The 15,218-nt window shown below is 39.7% G+C and overlaps 1 protein-coding gene across 3 annotated transcripts in view; it reads left to right on the top strand.

Moving 5' to 3' along the window:
* The window catches only part of VCL (vinculin), a 56,371-nt gene that overhangs the window by 38,462 nt on the left and 2,691 nt on the right, over positions 1-15,218 (top strand). For 2 of the 3 annotated variants that reach the window (XM_041473465.1, XM_041473463.1), the window contains exons 10-20: positions 429-604; positions 1,566-1,756; positions 3,273-3,472; positions 3,966-4,094; positions 5,116-5,265; positions 5,930-6,038; positions 7,016-7,318; positions 7,892-8,016; positions 8,336-8,521; positions 13,714-13,917; positions 14,552-14,656. In XM_041473465.1, coding sequence (XP_041329399.1) covers positions 429-604; positions 1,566-1,756; positions 3,273-3,472; positions 3,966-4,094; positions 5,116-5,265; positions 5,930-6,038; positions 7,016-7,318; positions 7,892-8,016; positions 8,336-8,521; positions 13,714-13,917; positions 14,552-14,656 — 1,878 coding nt within the window. Of the gene's footprint in view, positions 1-428; positions 605-1,565; positions 1,757-3,272; positions 3,473-3,965; positions 4,095-5,115; positions 5,266-5,929; positions 6,039-7,015; positions 7,319-7,891; positions 8,017-8,335; positions 8,522-11,390; positions 11,601-13,713; positions 13,918-14,551; positions 14,657-15,218 lie in introns of all 3 variants that reach the window. The other variant, XM_041473474.1, reaches the window with a different exon arrangement.

The raw sequence follows: 15,218 nt of genomic DNA, 5'->3' as shown, positions 1-15,218 counted from the left end.
TATAAAGATACATTAATATTATATATGCATCAAATGAAATGGTAATGGGACTTTTTAGGAAGAGCTCTGTGTACCACCTGGGCTCAAGAGCATCTGTTTTCATTTTTTCTGCAAGTCACATAATCAGTTTCTAAAGGCAGTGATTCAGTTTTGCTTCTAAAATATTGTTGGCAAATGTTGAGGGGAGAGAGAGAATGTAAAATCTTTGGGTAGATTTTATCTAGTTTGGCATTTTTTTTCCAAAACAGAAAAGCTATGAGGCAATAGAATAATTTCATGGTACCTAAAAACCAGAAATGGCTTTTGAGAAGTATTTTCTGTTAAATAAATTTTTGAAAGCTGCATTGGTATTTTCTTTCTCTATAAAATCATGTATAGAATAAATATTACTTTTTGTCTTCACTTGAACACAACTTCTTTCTATTAAGAATTGGCTTGCAGATCCTAATGGGGGCAGTGAAGGAGAGGAGCATATTCGAGGAATTATGGCTGAAGCAAGGAAAGTTGCAGAACTGTGCGAGGAGCCTAAAGAGAGAGATGATATCCTTCGTTCCTTGGGGGAAATCTCTGCTTTGACAGCCAAGCTGTCAGATCTGCGACGACAGTAAGTATTTGTTTTATTGCCATTTATGTATTTGAATTACTTTAATGTGCAGTTCCCAATGCTGAGTCAAGATCAGAATATTGATCATTAAAATAAACCCTTTCAAGTCGTTCAGCCTAGTGATTTCTATCTCAAAGCCTAGCTTGCACTAGCTTCCTTAAAAAAAAGGTAACCATATATGTTATATTCATAGAAATATTTTCTTTCTACTGCCTGTGGAATATTTGAGAAGGAAACTGAAGCCAAAAGTGAGCTTGCTTGTACTGTTGAAACAACAAGGTAATGGGAAATATAAGCTTGTTTATGCAGATGGGTGTCATCACTGGTTATTGCTAAGCACTTTACTAAATATCAAGGTGGAATGTCTACCACTTCCATTGCTGTCAGTGTGTTCTAAGCTGTAACTGCAAACTATACAAAAGATAAGACTTTCAGAAATTCTGTTTCTGTATCACTTTTGCAAAGAGGCTGCTTGAGAATGGAAGAAGAGGAAGAAACTGTTACTGTACAAACTGTGATCTTCACCTAAGGCTGGTTGCAATATAGCAATAAATATTTTTTCTTGCTTCATTAGTTAGACGCTTTAATCAAGTTTTTATTGAGCTTTAGCTGCTGTAGGTCTTAATGTGCTACCTTTTGTCAGGTTTATATATAGCCTTTGCTCTGTGGCTGCTTACTCTTCTGCTTGTAATCTGTATGGCATGATTGCAGTTGCTCATAAGACAGCCACAGAAATGGGAAATCAATTCTTACATATTGGCAATGACAGTCTATGCCTTCCCCCAGCTCAGTGCTGTGCTGAACGTATGTAATGTCCAGGTACCACAGCAGAGAATTGCTCCTCAGAGTCTCAACCCAAGTGTCAAATTCAACCTTATTTAAGAATATCAAGTACCTTTTATTGTGTGTCTTCCTGCTGTAAATGATCTTTCTATAACTACACTTTTTTTTTTATCCTTAGTGGGAAGGGTGACTCTCCTGAGGCCCGTGCTTTGGCTAAGCAAATAGCTACATCACTTCAGAATTTACAGTCCAAAACAAACAGGGCTGTAGCAAATACGAGGCCAGTTAAAGCAGCTGTCCATTTGGAGGGCAAGATTGAACAAGCTCAGAGGTGGATAGACAATCCCACGGTTGCTGATCGGGGAGTAGGTAAGTGTTTCTCTGTCATTTTCCCCACAGGTTTAGAATCAAACCTGTCACCAGTTTTTGTGATGGAAACTACTGCTCCTGAGATGCTGAGGATGCACTGAAACTTCACTGGCATGGAGACTTAGAGTTATAGCTAAGTCCTGACTGCAGTTACAGAGTTAAGCTGGCCCATGATTCTCTGTTCTTTCCTAAAGAATGGAAGAATATGTGCTGTAGAGAAAACAAAAGATTGCTCCTTGCTTTCCTTATTATGTAAATATTGTATCTCAAATTTGAATTTTTACCTACTCCAGCAAATTGAGTAATTAAGTCCTTGTGAGAAGAGAAACATTCATAAACTTGACCAAAAAGTATCACTTCTTGTATGGTTTCTGGGTTACCTGAGGAGAATGCTAATAATAAAGAGAGAGGGGATCTGATAATTCCATTATGCTCTCGATGAGCATATAACTCTGGTTCAGGAGTTGCTGGCACTTGGCAAGACACTGAAAAGAAAAGTAAATTAAGAATGTAAAAGATGGCAGCAGTGCTGAGTGATTCTTGGATAGTCTGATGCTGTGACAACTTCCTAAGTAATTTAAAGCTTGATTACAAACTTTAATTACTTATGCATTAGCTTGAAATTATTCTTCAGTAGGTCTTTGCACTTAATACATGATGAGTTCTTTTAAAAGAATACTGCTATTGTATTGTTGAAAGAACAGAGAATTACATTCCTGTGAATGAGCAGGAAGCATCTGTAAGTGAATGAAGGAAATTACCCGTGCTAAAAATAATTTTTTTTTTTTTTTATGGAAAAGCTTTTGACACACTGTGGAGGCTTTGTAAGATGTTACCTTCCCCCACTGTCCCTTCCAATCCAGACTACTTGACACTTCTTACTTATGGCTTCTGGAATTCTGGGAAAGGGCATTTGGCTTTTGAAGTTATGTTTCTACTTGTCTTTTCTTCCCCTCTTGCTGCTCATTTTCTAATGTGGGGATGAATTGCAGTATTTGAAATTTTAAGTGCTTTCTATTGGAGTCAACAGATTAGTTATGTAGAAATACCTGACAACTGCCATGGTTCGTTTTTGTCAGACCACTCTAATCAAAAAGGATGTATCTCTAGCCAGAGTTGCTGAATTAAGCAAAAAGAAACTGGGACAGGTGAATTCCTCTGTGGTTTTGAACTGTAATTATTCAGTGATAAACTGTGTAAGATATTTATACCACCTAGGGAAGTGCTCTTAAAAACCCAAGAGTTCTGATGTGTGCACGCAGGCGTGCACTAGTTGGTGGTGCCCGGTGTTTGTGCCCCTGTGTGTCACTGCCCCTGCCCTGTCCCCTGCAGGCCAGGCAGCCATCCGCGGGCTGGGTGCACTAGTTGGTGGTGCCCGGTGTTTGTGCCCCTGTGTGTCACTGCCCCTGCCCTGTCCCCTGCAGGCCAGGCAGCCATCCGCGGGCTGGGTGCACTAGTTGGTGGTGCCCGGTGTTTGTGCCCCTGTGTGTCACTGCCCCTGCCCTGTCCCCTGCAGGCCAGGCAGCCATCCGCGGGCTGGTTGCCGAAGGCCGGCGCTTGGCCAACGTCATGATGGGCCCGTACCGGCAGGACCTGCTGGCCAAGTGTGACCGCGTGGACCAGCTCTCTGCCCAGCTGGCTGAGCTGGCTGCACGGGGGGAGGGCGAGTCCCCCCAGGCCAGGGCGATCGCTGCTCAGCTCCAGGACTCGCTGAAGGTAAGCACCTGCTCTGTGCAGGCGAGCACGCGACGCGCTGCAGCCCTTCGTGCCTCTGAGCCCGCCGTGCGCGTGCAAGGCCTCCGTGAAAACAGCAGCGCAGCTACAGAGCTGTTGGCTTAGCTGAGGTGTTTAAAGCAAACTTTCCAGAAAGGCCTTGTTATCATGCCATGGGGTTAATTTCAGATGAACAGTTGAGAAGGAAAATTTATATCTCTCTTAAAAGAAAATAGTATGCTAGCATTGCAAATTTGAGAGGCAAGGTCTCATATCATGCTGTTCATAGCTTCTAATGCTGTTTCAAGGAGTGGTATGTAAGCTTTGTGTATTTCAAATTATGTAAAAGGTGATTAATTGGTCATGTTTTAGGGTAATTTTATCTTAATGTCTGCCATTGGAACAGGCATTTTTTTGCAAGAGAAGGTTTTATGGGATCTGAACCCCTAGAACTTTATATCTCCATCATATGCTAATAATTTCCACTTTTTTAAAGGATCTTAAAGCACGAATGCAAGAAGCAATGACCCAGGAAGTTTCTGATGTTTTTAGTGACACCACAACTCCTATTAAATTGCTAGCAGTAGCAGCTACTGCTCCCTCTGATGCTCCCAACAGAGATGAGGCAAGTATACCCAGGTTGTCTTTTCTGTCCATATAAAGCTTCTGTTATTGTTTAATTTTACCTGAATTGGTATTTTGAAAAATAAATCAGTGTTCTGAAAAATGAATTGCTATTGTTTATCAAGTTTGCGGTACATGCTTATTAATTCTGACAACATAAAGATTACTATGCAAACCTCTCCAGACTCCTGGAGACTGTGAATTGTGTAACCCTGGAAACAATGTTGTCCCTGTCTTCAGTAAATGGCAAAAATGTCTCCCCATGTTGTTGGTACCACATTGCTGCAAAATTCTTGTGCAAAAATCCCTAGCACACTAGTTGGTGGATTTTTATATCCCAGCATTACATAAGCTGATTACAATAGTGAAATTCATGCCAGAATTAATCAACAGACTAAACCTGTTCTCTTGCTGGATATTGTTTCCTGTACTTGAAAGCCACTGGCTGCACATGAAGTACCTAAAATGCAGTGTCTGGCAGTTCTGTTTGGCTATTTTGGCTTTTGGCTACATGATCAAAATAATTCCCCAGGCCTTGGAGAATTCAGCTTTATAGCAGGATAGCTTTTTGTCCAAGTATTCTGTTTCTTGAATATCTAGGCACTGTAAAAGGAGGCAGTTTTTTTCCAGTGTAAATTTTTAGTGTAAACCCCCTTATTTATCTTTCAAATATAGTTACTTTTGTATTATGGGTTTGAAGATTGAATTTCTGAGCTAAAATAGTTTTAATAGAGTATTTCTTGCAGCAGTAGTCATCAGGAATTACTGAATTTCATACCTTGAAGCTATAAAGATGTATAGCCATCTCCTTAGTTGTCCCATTGAGTTACTAAAGAAGAAAGTCTGGTAATGTAAAAATTAAAAAAGCCAAATGCCTTCAAAGCTTTTGTGTCCTTTTGCATCCTCTCAGGATGAGTTAAGTGGGGATGTTATGTAGGTGTCTGACACTTTGAAGAAATTGTGTATTCTGTTAAGGAGGTTAGGCTTTTTTAAATATTTTTTTTTTCTCTTCTGACAAGTAGGTGTTTGAAGAAAGAGCAGCAAACTTTGAAAACCATGCTGCTAGACTGGGAGCTACAGCAGAAAAAGCAGCTGCAGTTGGAACTGCCAATAAAACTACTGTGGAGGGCATTCAGGCAACAGTGAAATCAGCAAGGGAACTCACCCCACAGGTGCTTGCTGGGTTTGAAGGGCTGTTAAAAGGGCTGGGGATGACTTCTGGGGAATTTTCCTTATGCTTCTGTTCTCAGAGATTGTTATTGATTGATGGTTGTTAATACCAACAAGGAACATAGTGCTGACACTTAAAAGGGGAATGGCAAATATTTCTATACATGATACTAAAAGTAGAACAAAATGATCAAATGACATGTTTTATTTTTCACCTCTTGGACAGAAGTGTCTGTGACTTATATTTGAAACAAAATGAGTTTGAGTCTCAGTAAAATGTGTAAGTGGAAAAAAATGCTCCTTTGTTTTCCAAAATGAACCTCTCTCTAAATGTTGGTAGTGCAATAAACATTTTACTACTTTAGTAGTGTAATGCTTATTACACTTTAGTGTAGTAAGCTTTCAAGAGTTGCTTTATAGATATATTAGTGCATTCAAGAGTTGTTTATGAGATAAATTAGTACGTAATTGAAGTTCCAGAAAAAAGTATTTGTGCCAGCTAATTTCAGAAGTATGGTAGATCTTCAAGGAGATACTGCATTAGAATTAATGAACTAGGTTTTCTAATGTGGAGCTGCACATCCAGTCCTGAAAAAACAAATGCATTTTCAAGCATGTGTGTCATGTTGATGTGTACTGATAATTAAAGAGGTCTTCTGTTGGCAGGTAGTATCAGCAGCTCGTATCCTCTTGAGAAATCCTGGAAATCAAGCTGCTTATGAACATTTTGAGACCATGAAAAACCAATGGATTGATAACGTAGAAAAAATGACAGGTAAAGTAGGAATTTCTGTTGAAGATCCTACCTGTGACTAACTAGCTTGTATAGATTTTTCTCCATGCTGTTTGGATTGATGAAACATGCAAAGCATAATGACTGATTAAAAATAAATTAAGACAAGTGGGAATGTGCTTTCTGACTCCAGGAATATGTATATGTTACAGAATATACAAATAGCTGGCTTCTTATCTGTTAATATTGAGCTGCAGAGGAGCAAATCCTGCTTTAGTTTTTTTGAGAAAATCAGAATACCATCATTTTTCATTGCAGTCGCTATTCTAGCAGCATATCACTGTGACAGCTAGAGGTTTTCTTCTGTATAAACTTGGCATGTTGAAATAGGACAGATAATTAACTGAAGGAAAGGAAATATGTTCAAAATATTGTAACAGCTCAACGGATATGGAGAATAAGACAAAGCTACTGATCCTGCTGAGGCACTGAAATGTTTCAGTCCTTCCCAAGTGCAGATCCTTTGCACTGACCTGCTGAACAGCTGACTGTACTATCTCCTCCTTCATCCCAGTAATTAAATCCTGAGTATTTTAAATCTCACTGCCTTGTCATTATGAATCACCCCTATGTAAAAAGCACAGCCAGAGGGATATTTCCTTTTGAATGAATGGGAGAGTACAAAAAGTACTGAATATGCTTAAAGAAATTTGGTGTGAAGAAAGAATCTCTGCTGCATATACTATGTAAGCCAGCTCTTGACTGAAACTACATTCCATGGCAGAGGCATAAGAGCCTGGGCTGTCATTAACAAGCTTCACCATGGTAACTGTCACAGAGGTACAACAGAATAATGAGTTAAACTGCAGTAATTCTTTGGTCTGATTTCCATGCCCTCTTCTACTCTTCCCCCAACCCAGTTTTAAAATACTTTTCTGGTTTTGAACTATCTCTGGAATACCAAATGTCCCTTTCCACGGATGAAACTAGAATATTAATGTATTTAAATTTTATTCTAGGGTTGGTGGATGAAGCCATTGATACTAAATCTCTGTTGGATGCATCAGAAGAGGCCATTAAGAAAGACCTGGATAAATGTAAAGTTGCAATGGCCAACATGCAACCTCAGATGTTGGTAGCTGGTGCCACCAGCATTGCCAGACGAGCAAATCGCATCCTGCTGGTCGCAAAACGGGAGGTGGAAAATTCCGAAGACCCTAAATTTCGGGAGGCTGTTAAAGCAGCCTCTGATGAGCTGAGCAAAACTATATCACCCATGGTAATGGATGCCAAAGCTGTGGCAGGCAACATTTCTGATCCTGGTAAGGATCCAGTCAGCTAATTTAAAATGTGCCTTTTATTGACTGGAGATGATGTGAAGTAGTGCTCATTTTTTTTATACAGCTGTGTATCTCTCTTTATGTAAATATGGTGTACACTTACATCTCAGAATGATGAAATCAAGCTCACACCATTAACTGCTGCATCCTGCTGTTCTAAAATGCAATCAAAGGCCTTTGGCATATTCAAGGGAAAAGGATTCAGCATTCGAATATGTTATGTGATTTCATGTTCTTAATTAGAAGCATTTGTTACTAGTTGTAAGTAATACTACTTTATAGAAAAAAATATTATGTAGTTTTTTTTTATTCTAAAAGTTGTTCAGGGAATTACTTTGGCTATTGATAGTGATTATTATTGAACTAAGGCTTTATTGTATGCATGTTGCATATGACACTAACATTTCAAGCATGCAAGTCTGCTGTAAACAATTTGGTAGTTTTTAAACACACATATAAGTGTACTTGGCACAGTACATTATAGAAGTAATTTTTGGGCATAGTGTTCTAAGTATTACCAAGTTCTATTAAATTGGTATTGGAATTTTTGTTCAGGTTTGCAGAAGAGTTTCTTGGATTCTGGATACAAAATACTGGGAGCTGTGGCCAAAGTCAGAGAAGCCTTCCAGCCTCAGGAACCAGATTTTCCTCCTCCTCCTCCTGACCTTGAGCACCTTCATGTAAGTGTAGGCAGTTTGTAATAAAATACGCAATTGTCACTGAGGTATGGATTACACTGAAATTACTTAAGTATATTATTCTTCCTTAGAAATAAAACATATTGTCTGGCCAGCCATGCATACAAGTAGCCTCAAGTCTAAAAAATATCAATCCAGCATTCAAAAGGAAAGTTTAAAACATGGTATTGCCTTTAACAGGAAGCACTTGAAAAACTGGAAAAAGACCTGAGGTCATACAGTCATGTCTTGCCATGACACCATCGTTTGCTCAATCTTTGCTCTATTTCATTGCACTCAGTAAGATGTTTCCCTTCCTCAGCTGACTGATGAGCTCGCTCCTCCAAAACCACCACTGCCAGAGGGTGAGGTTCCCCCACCCAGACCACCGCCACCTGAAGAAAAGGATGAAGAGTTCCCAGAGCAAAAGGCGGGAGAAGCAATCAATCAGCCCATGATGATGGCTGCTAGACAGTTGCATGATGAAGCTCGGAAATGGTCTAGCAAGGTAAGAAATTGTTGTAAGTGTTTTATGCTAAATGGATTCTCTTGAAATTTTATTTTCAGAATCAGTGTGTCTTGTCTTATGACAGTCTTTCACAGACTAAATAGTAAAAAAACCCTGGTGCAGGAGAAATTAGAAACCCTTTCAAGATCAGAGTGAACTAGGGTCAACAATACTTAGGATTGCTAGACTGCTTTATTAACATACCCCTGGGAACACAAATATGCTCTGTATGCCAAGCTGTTTGTGATCCTTGGTGCTGGTATTGCCTAGAGAATCACTAATACTTATGCTTGTGCAGGCTGACAAGCTAATTGCTATATTTAATTGACTTTGAAAAGTCTGTATGGAAAAGTCCATATGGATGGTGCAGATGCCAGCTGCAGAAATCATGACCTGGTTTGTCATAATTCTGGAAGAAGATGCAAGGTACTTTGCAGTTAATCTGATGCATTTATGATGAGTAAAATGACCACATTTTGGTGGCCTGGTCTCATTCTGTTTTTGGAGTCAGTTACCTTTCCTATTAAGGCTGAAATCCTGAATTACCTTCCCATTTCAGTGCTATGAAGAAGTGTGAATTTGCTGGTCTCATATCACTTTGTTTTGGTTTTCTTTTGTCCCTTCTTTCCCCAAGAACTATATTTTTTCTCTGGCAGAAGCTGAGTAAGAAATTCAGAGATTTAGGCTTCTGCAATTGTAAATTTAAGGGTCAGAATTTGGCTTTTATAGTCTCTCCCTTTTTCTGCACTAAATCAGGTGGTGAGTAAGGAGATGAACTTGAATAGCTTACAGAATCAACTGCAGTGCTTTGGGCTAAAGGAACATCTGTTTTGGAAGCACACATAAAATACAAAAGAAGTTTCTGCAAATCTCTTTGGGTGTCTCTTATCTAAAATCCAAAGCTCTGTTTTCCCCATACTTCTGGATATACCAAACATATTTTTATATTACTAAATAGACAGTACTGGAATATATTAATGATCTCAGAAGGTAATGTTGACGCTAAAAGCTTTAATTTCCATTTCCTAAAAGTGTTTTGATGTTGGAATCCCTGAACTTAACAATATAGAGTAGGTAACAAAATGCTTTTACCATATATATACTATATGCATTCTAAATTAAATAGTGCAAAGCCAAGCAGCAGACCTTAAACCTCCTTGCTGATTATGAAAGACCTCCAAGCTCAGTGACTTTAGATTATAAAACACTGTATTCATTGCTGTTTCTTCCATTTGAGTCTAATAAACCAGTAAGTCAGCCTGCTAATTGTGCTTCTAATTATTTTTTAGTAATAGCAGCTCAGTTATTCTCACAATCTGTTTTGGAGGAAGAAGTTTTAAAAACACTTCTGTAGTCTCTGAACTCACCTGATTGGTTGGAAGAGGGATTGATGGACAGTGCTACTGAGGAATATGGGCTAGACCTGGAAAAACAGAACTATAAGGTCTTGCTTATATGAAGTCCCAACAGACTATGTGTCAACTCTCTTTAGCCTTTTTGCTGATCACAGTTTACTGGTACTTTACCTGTAGTAAAGTGGGAGGAGTGGGTGAACAAGTACTTAGTCTTTAAAAAATGTTGATGACATTGTTCATTCTTCTAAGAATGAAGATCTGTTTTTTCTCCTTGTTTACAAAAGCTGCTCTTCACTGGGTGCATTCTGGGCTCTCATGTAGTCCATTTTTCTCATGGAACACCAGCTGAACAATGTCTACTGCTTTAATTTCCCTGGCTCCCCCCTCATTTGGATAAATCAGAAAATGAGGGGTATTTGGTTGCTTTTCATTAGACTAAGACTTAAATAAAACTGCCTTTGAAGGCAAGCTGGTTTGGCCTTACAAGTGTTAGAACTTCCGAAATTCCTGTATGTTGTTGTTGACAAAGGTTTTTTCTTCTATAAAAGACTGTATCTTAAGCAAAACACAGTTGCAAATGCACAGTTTTTGGTAATGGTACGTCCACTTTTATTACACTTGGCTTTAGTTGAAGAAATACAGTTAATAAACTTGTAGACTACTTTTGTGTAGAAATATTGCTGTCTTATTAATGCCGATATTGTTATACCTCTTACCTCTTCCTTGAGAACTTCTCTGACATAATTTATTTGCTTGAACCTCCTTTCTCTTTTTTTTCTTTTTGAAGGTAATGGATACAACATATCGTGGCAAAACAATATCATATGCTTCATAATCCTCTTTTTTAATTAATTCCATTTCAATCTTCTTTAAGAAGTGTAATATTCACAGTATTCATGGCATTCAACGTCACCTCTTCTTTTTTGAACACTGTGTTGCTCTTTTACATGTTCTGTGTGGTACCTCAGTACTTGCTTCTGCAGTGTCTTCCATCCCATCTCTTTTTTTTTACTCTACAGCAAGCAGTGTCAGTGGCTTCTCTGCTGCTATCTGCTCTTATCACACATATGAATGGGCTTCCATACAAAGCTTTGTATCTGCACAAATACCGCAGTCATCAGCTGCTGTGCCTGCTCCTGTGCAGTCAGAACAGCTTCCACTGAGACAGAAAGGCCATTCATTTCATTGTTGACCTGCCAGTAAAATGTTCTGTGGGTCAGCCTCTGTCTACAGAAGCTGAATGCTCAAATGGAAAATGTTGCTGCATATTTGCATTGTATCTTTTTAATATTTTTGGTAACTTTGGTTCACAGGTGAACTGTTTCTTTCCTTCTGCTAATCTTCTATTCCTTCCCCTCCTCCCCTTGACCTGATCCTAGAGCTGCCTTGTCAGATCCTGAGAGGCCAAGAGGATGTTTTGGTCACTAAAACTGCTCAGTTTGTGCTCTTCTACCAAATTCTGCTTCTTGTACTAACTGTCCCCTCTTTCTCCACCCTTGCTGCCACCTGCAAAGCCTGATGTGACTGTGATTAATGAAGCGGCTGAGGCTGGTGTAGATATAGATGAGGAGGATGATGCAGATGTTGAATTCACTCTCCCCTATGACATTGAAGATGATTACGAGCCTGAGCTGCTGTTAATGCCAACCAATCAGCCCGTTAACCAGCCCATTCTGGCTGCTGCTCAGTCTCTACACCGGGAAGCAACCAAGTGGTCTAGTAAGGTACTCCTGAGTCCCCGGGGACTGATCCGCGTGCATCCGGCCACTTGGAACGCTGACACATTTGCATCACTCTTGATCCCTGCTGGGCCCCGCCATCCTGAATGAATAAGTGTGTCTGCACTTCATTTTAAGGACTGAGAGTGGCTTCACAAGTTTGCTAGATCTGTTTGTCAGTGCCGGATTGAAGCTTGATTGGGGTCACTTATTAATATTCAAAGACTTCCTCTCCCTTTGCATCTGCCTGGTCTTCTTTGTTATGGCAGTTTTCAAATTTTAATAGGGATTGTCTTCCTCCCCTTCGGATCCTTTTTCCGTTCATGTGGGCTACCTGGGAAGCCATGGTTAATGGTTTCCTAATGACTTCCGGATGCAGCAGAGTTACAGAATTCAAGAAGTCATTTAAGGTGTCTATTGTGCTTGGCCTCAATTGATGCCGCCAATTAACATCCCTTCCAACAAGGAATGGCTTTGTATGGCAGTGTTAGTGGAAGAGACTGCCTGACTGCTGGCTTGCACTGGGCTGTATTGCAGATGCTGGTCTTGAGAGAATTCTTTTCTGAAGAAGCTGCACTGAATGCTGTTAGCTGCTGAATTGAGATCCTGTCTGTATGAAACCAGTGGAAATCTAACGAGGTTCAGACATTCACAAGTAGCCTGTCTTCTGTCTAAGCACAAATGTTTGCAAGACTGGGCACTTTTTATAGCATGCTGCAAAAAATAAGGTTGGTGTCCCATAACGAACAAAAGTTAGGGGAGTGTGCATATGTATGTGTGTGTGTATACTTACGTAGATAGTTATACTAAACCATTTTAATAAAAAGGGCTTTAAAAATGTTCTTGTCCTTTTCAGATTCTGGTGCTTGGATAACTTGTTAGACACTGATCCTCCTACGTGAAAACATGGAAAAGCTTTGTGTTATGTCATTTATATCCTAACTGGTTATAGTAGCAAACTGTTTAGCTAATAGGCCACGGTAATGAATAGTTCAGCTGTTTGGGTCACTGTATCTGTAAAATGCCTGGGATATCATCTTCAACTTGCTCGTAGTGAGTCACAGAAGTGTGTGCACAGGCTAGAGGATACCTTGGCTCAGCTGGGTTCTCACTGTGTACTCCTTGCTCTGAACTTCATCAGTCATTATCTGTGGGATTATTCCAGGGAAAGCGTGTACTAATACTTAAACTCACTCTGCTGCTATTTCATCCACACAATAGGAATGCTTCAAAGCACCAAATAGTTCTCTTTTGACTAACAACTTTCTATGAAAGGGAATAAGATAAATACACTAAATGTACTGACAGATTACTAACAATCAATCAGCTAGGTTTGCTTTCCCTTGCACTAGGTTTCTCTTTGGAACAGTGTGTAAGAAATGGGTTTGCCTTGATCACAATTAATTCACATATCAAGTATTTCTGAGATGTATTTCTGTGACTGTAAATTTTGATGTACAAGAAATCCTGATTTTAATATAAGAAATATCACTAGATTATCTTTTGGTACTCCATGTTCTTCTCTCCTGGAGGCTTTATTTTAAAGGGAGAGATTGTATCAAAAAAAAATTATTTTCAAAGAATAATTTTGAAAAAAGTAAAAGTTGCATCTCACTTCCACATTGCCAGTGACAAAAGTTGTGTGTCAGATTCTTTTCCATTTATCCTTTGGCATTATTAGCAGCATAGCTGGTGCTTTAACAACTTCAGTTTCAGATGCCACTGAAAATTCCATGCTCGTTATGACAACAACTGGTTTAACACATTGGTTGTTTAGCACATTTTTTTAACTTTAAAAGAAGTCTTTTTTTTGGGAAAAATCTGGAATTTCAAATGCTAATAACATGCTTTATCCTAAAATCTAGTCATCAGAGCAGTAACTCATTCCATGGACAAACTAACACTTTACAACTTCTTTTTCAGTTTTGAAGTGAGCTTTTTTCCCTGAGTGTTTAAAAAAAAAAAAATGTCAGCAACAAGTAGTTAGTACAGATCTTCCCTGTTCCTTGAAGAAACCCCTTCCGTGTTCACAAGTGGTTCTTCCATCCTTAACTTCTCGGAGTGTTTCTGCTGAGCGCTGACGAGCCGGCAGGAGCAGTGACTGTGTCGTTCCGTGCAGGGCAACGACATCATCGCGGCGGCGAAGCGCATGGCGCTGCTCATGGCCGAGATGTCGCGCCTGGTCCGCGGCGGCAGCGGCAACAAGCGCGCCCTCATCCAGTGCGCCAAGGACATCGCCAAGGCGTCCGACGAGGTCACCCGGCTCGCCAAGGAGGTGGCAAAGCAGTGCACGGACAAGCGCATCAGAACCAACCTCCTGCAGGTAACGAGGGAACTGCTCCAAGGCTGCTTTTGCTGCGCCTCTCTCAGTGGGGGTGAGCACAGGAATTGTGCCAGTAGATCATGGGTATCTTCCCTTGGCTTGGAAAGTTTTGTCAAAGTCTGTGTTTTTAGATCCCATGGAAATATATATATATATTTATGTGAACATATATTCTGTAAAGTTAGAATTTCCATCAAAAGAACTTCTGAAAAAATACTGTGCTACAAATACTGATCTGTCCTAAGCTGGCATTGTATTGTATTTTGTTTCATTCCTTTGTATCAAAGAATAGTACCAGAAATGCAACAATTTTTTTTTAAGTCTCAGGGAAATATATATATATATATATATATATATATATATATGTATTGCTATTCCTAACCAAGCAGAATTTGAAAGGAAAGGAAGAATGGAAAAATGTTGTGTCCATCCCAAATATTCCCACAGCAAGTAAAATAATATTCAAATATCCTACCAATTTTTAGCAGATAGTCTTGAAGGTTGTAGGATCACCTCTATGCGCGTTAATTGTCTAATAGTAAAAGAAAATAAAAAAGTTTATCTGAAGAAAAGGAATGCATAATGTATTGGTTCGATTTACAGTATGAAGTGGTTTTTTATCCCTGTTACTTAGGTCTGTGAGCGAATCCCAACCATCAGTACACAGCTGAAAATTCTCTCCACTGTTAAAGCTACCATGCTGGGCAGAACTAATATCAGTGATGAAGAGTCAGAACAGGTAAGAGGTGTAAAGACTGATGGTAGCATGGAATTGTTGATCACTTTTATGGGGACAAATACACAACCTGTTCTCTCAGATGTGTTCTGGGAACTTGATGTTGAAGCTCACCTCAGCTGTGTAGGGAGGATAAATTTAGTACAGCATCTTGGTTTCTGGCTCCAACGCTACAGTTTAATAGAGGAACAAGCCAAAAAGCTACTCGGGTTCCAATTTTGTGATGAAAAACTTGTTAATCTCCTGCTTTGCCCAGTAAAAAGCCGGGGGAAGGACTTGCCACCGCAGACTGGACCTGGGAGAGGCAGGGGCGCCCTCGGGTGGATTCCAGGGGAAACGTTTATTTTCCAACATCATCTCGAGTCCCCTGCAGCTCAGTTACTTTCCAAATGCATCTTTTCAGGAGAACTCTCGCAACTTTGGCTTCCGAGAGGGGTTATTCTACTTAGTGACAGGCAGGTTGTATTCAGGTTTCGCACAAGTGCACGGTGAGGAACGGGAAGGGTTTTTTTTGAGTCAGGATAACGCTGGTGCCCAGAGATAGTTACTTCACTTGTATTTTCAC

The sequence above is a fragment of the Pyrgilauda ruficollis genome, unplaced genomic scaffold, assembly GCF_017590135.1.
Source record: "Pyrgilauda ruficollis isolate IOZ18807 unplaced genomic scaffold, ASM1759013v1 scaffold11, whole genome shotgun sequence".
NCBI lineage: Eukaryota > Metazoa > Chordata > Aves > Passeriformes > Passeridae > Pyrgilauda > Pyrgilauda ruficollis.
This window is presented reverse-complemented; position numbering and strand designations above follow the sequence as displayed.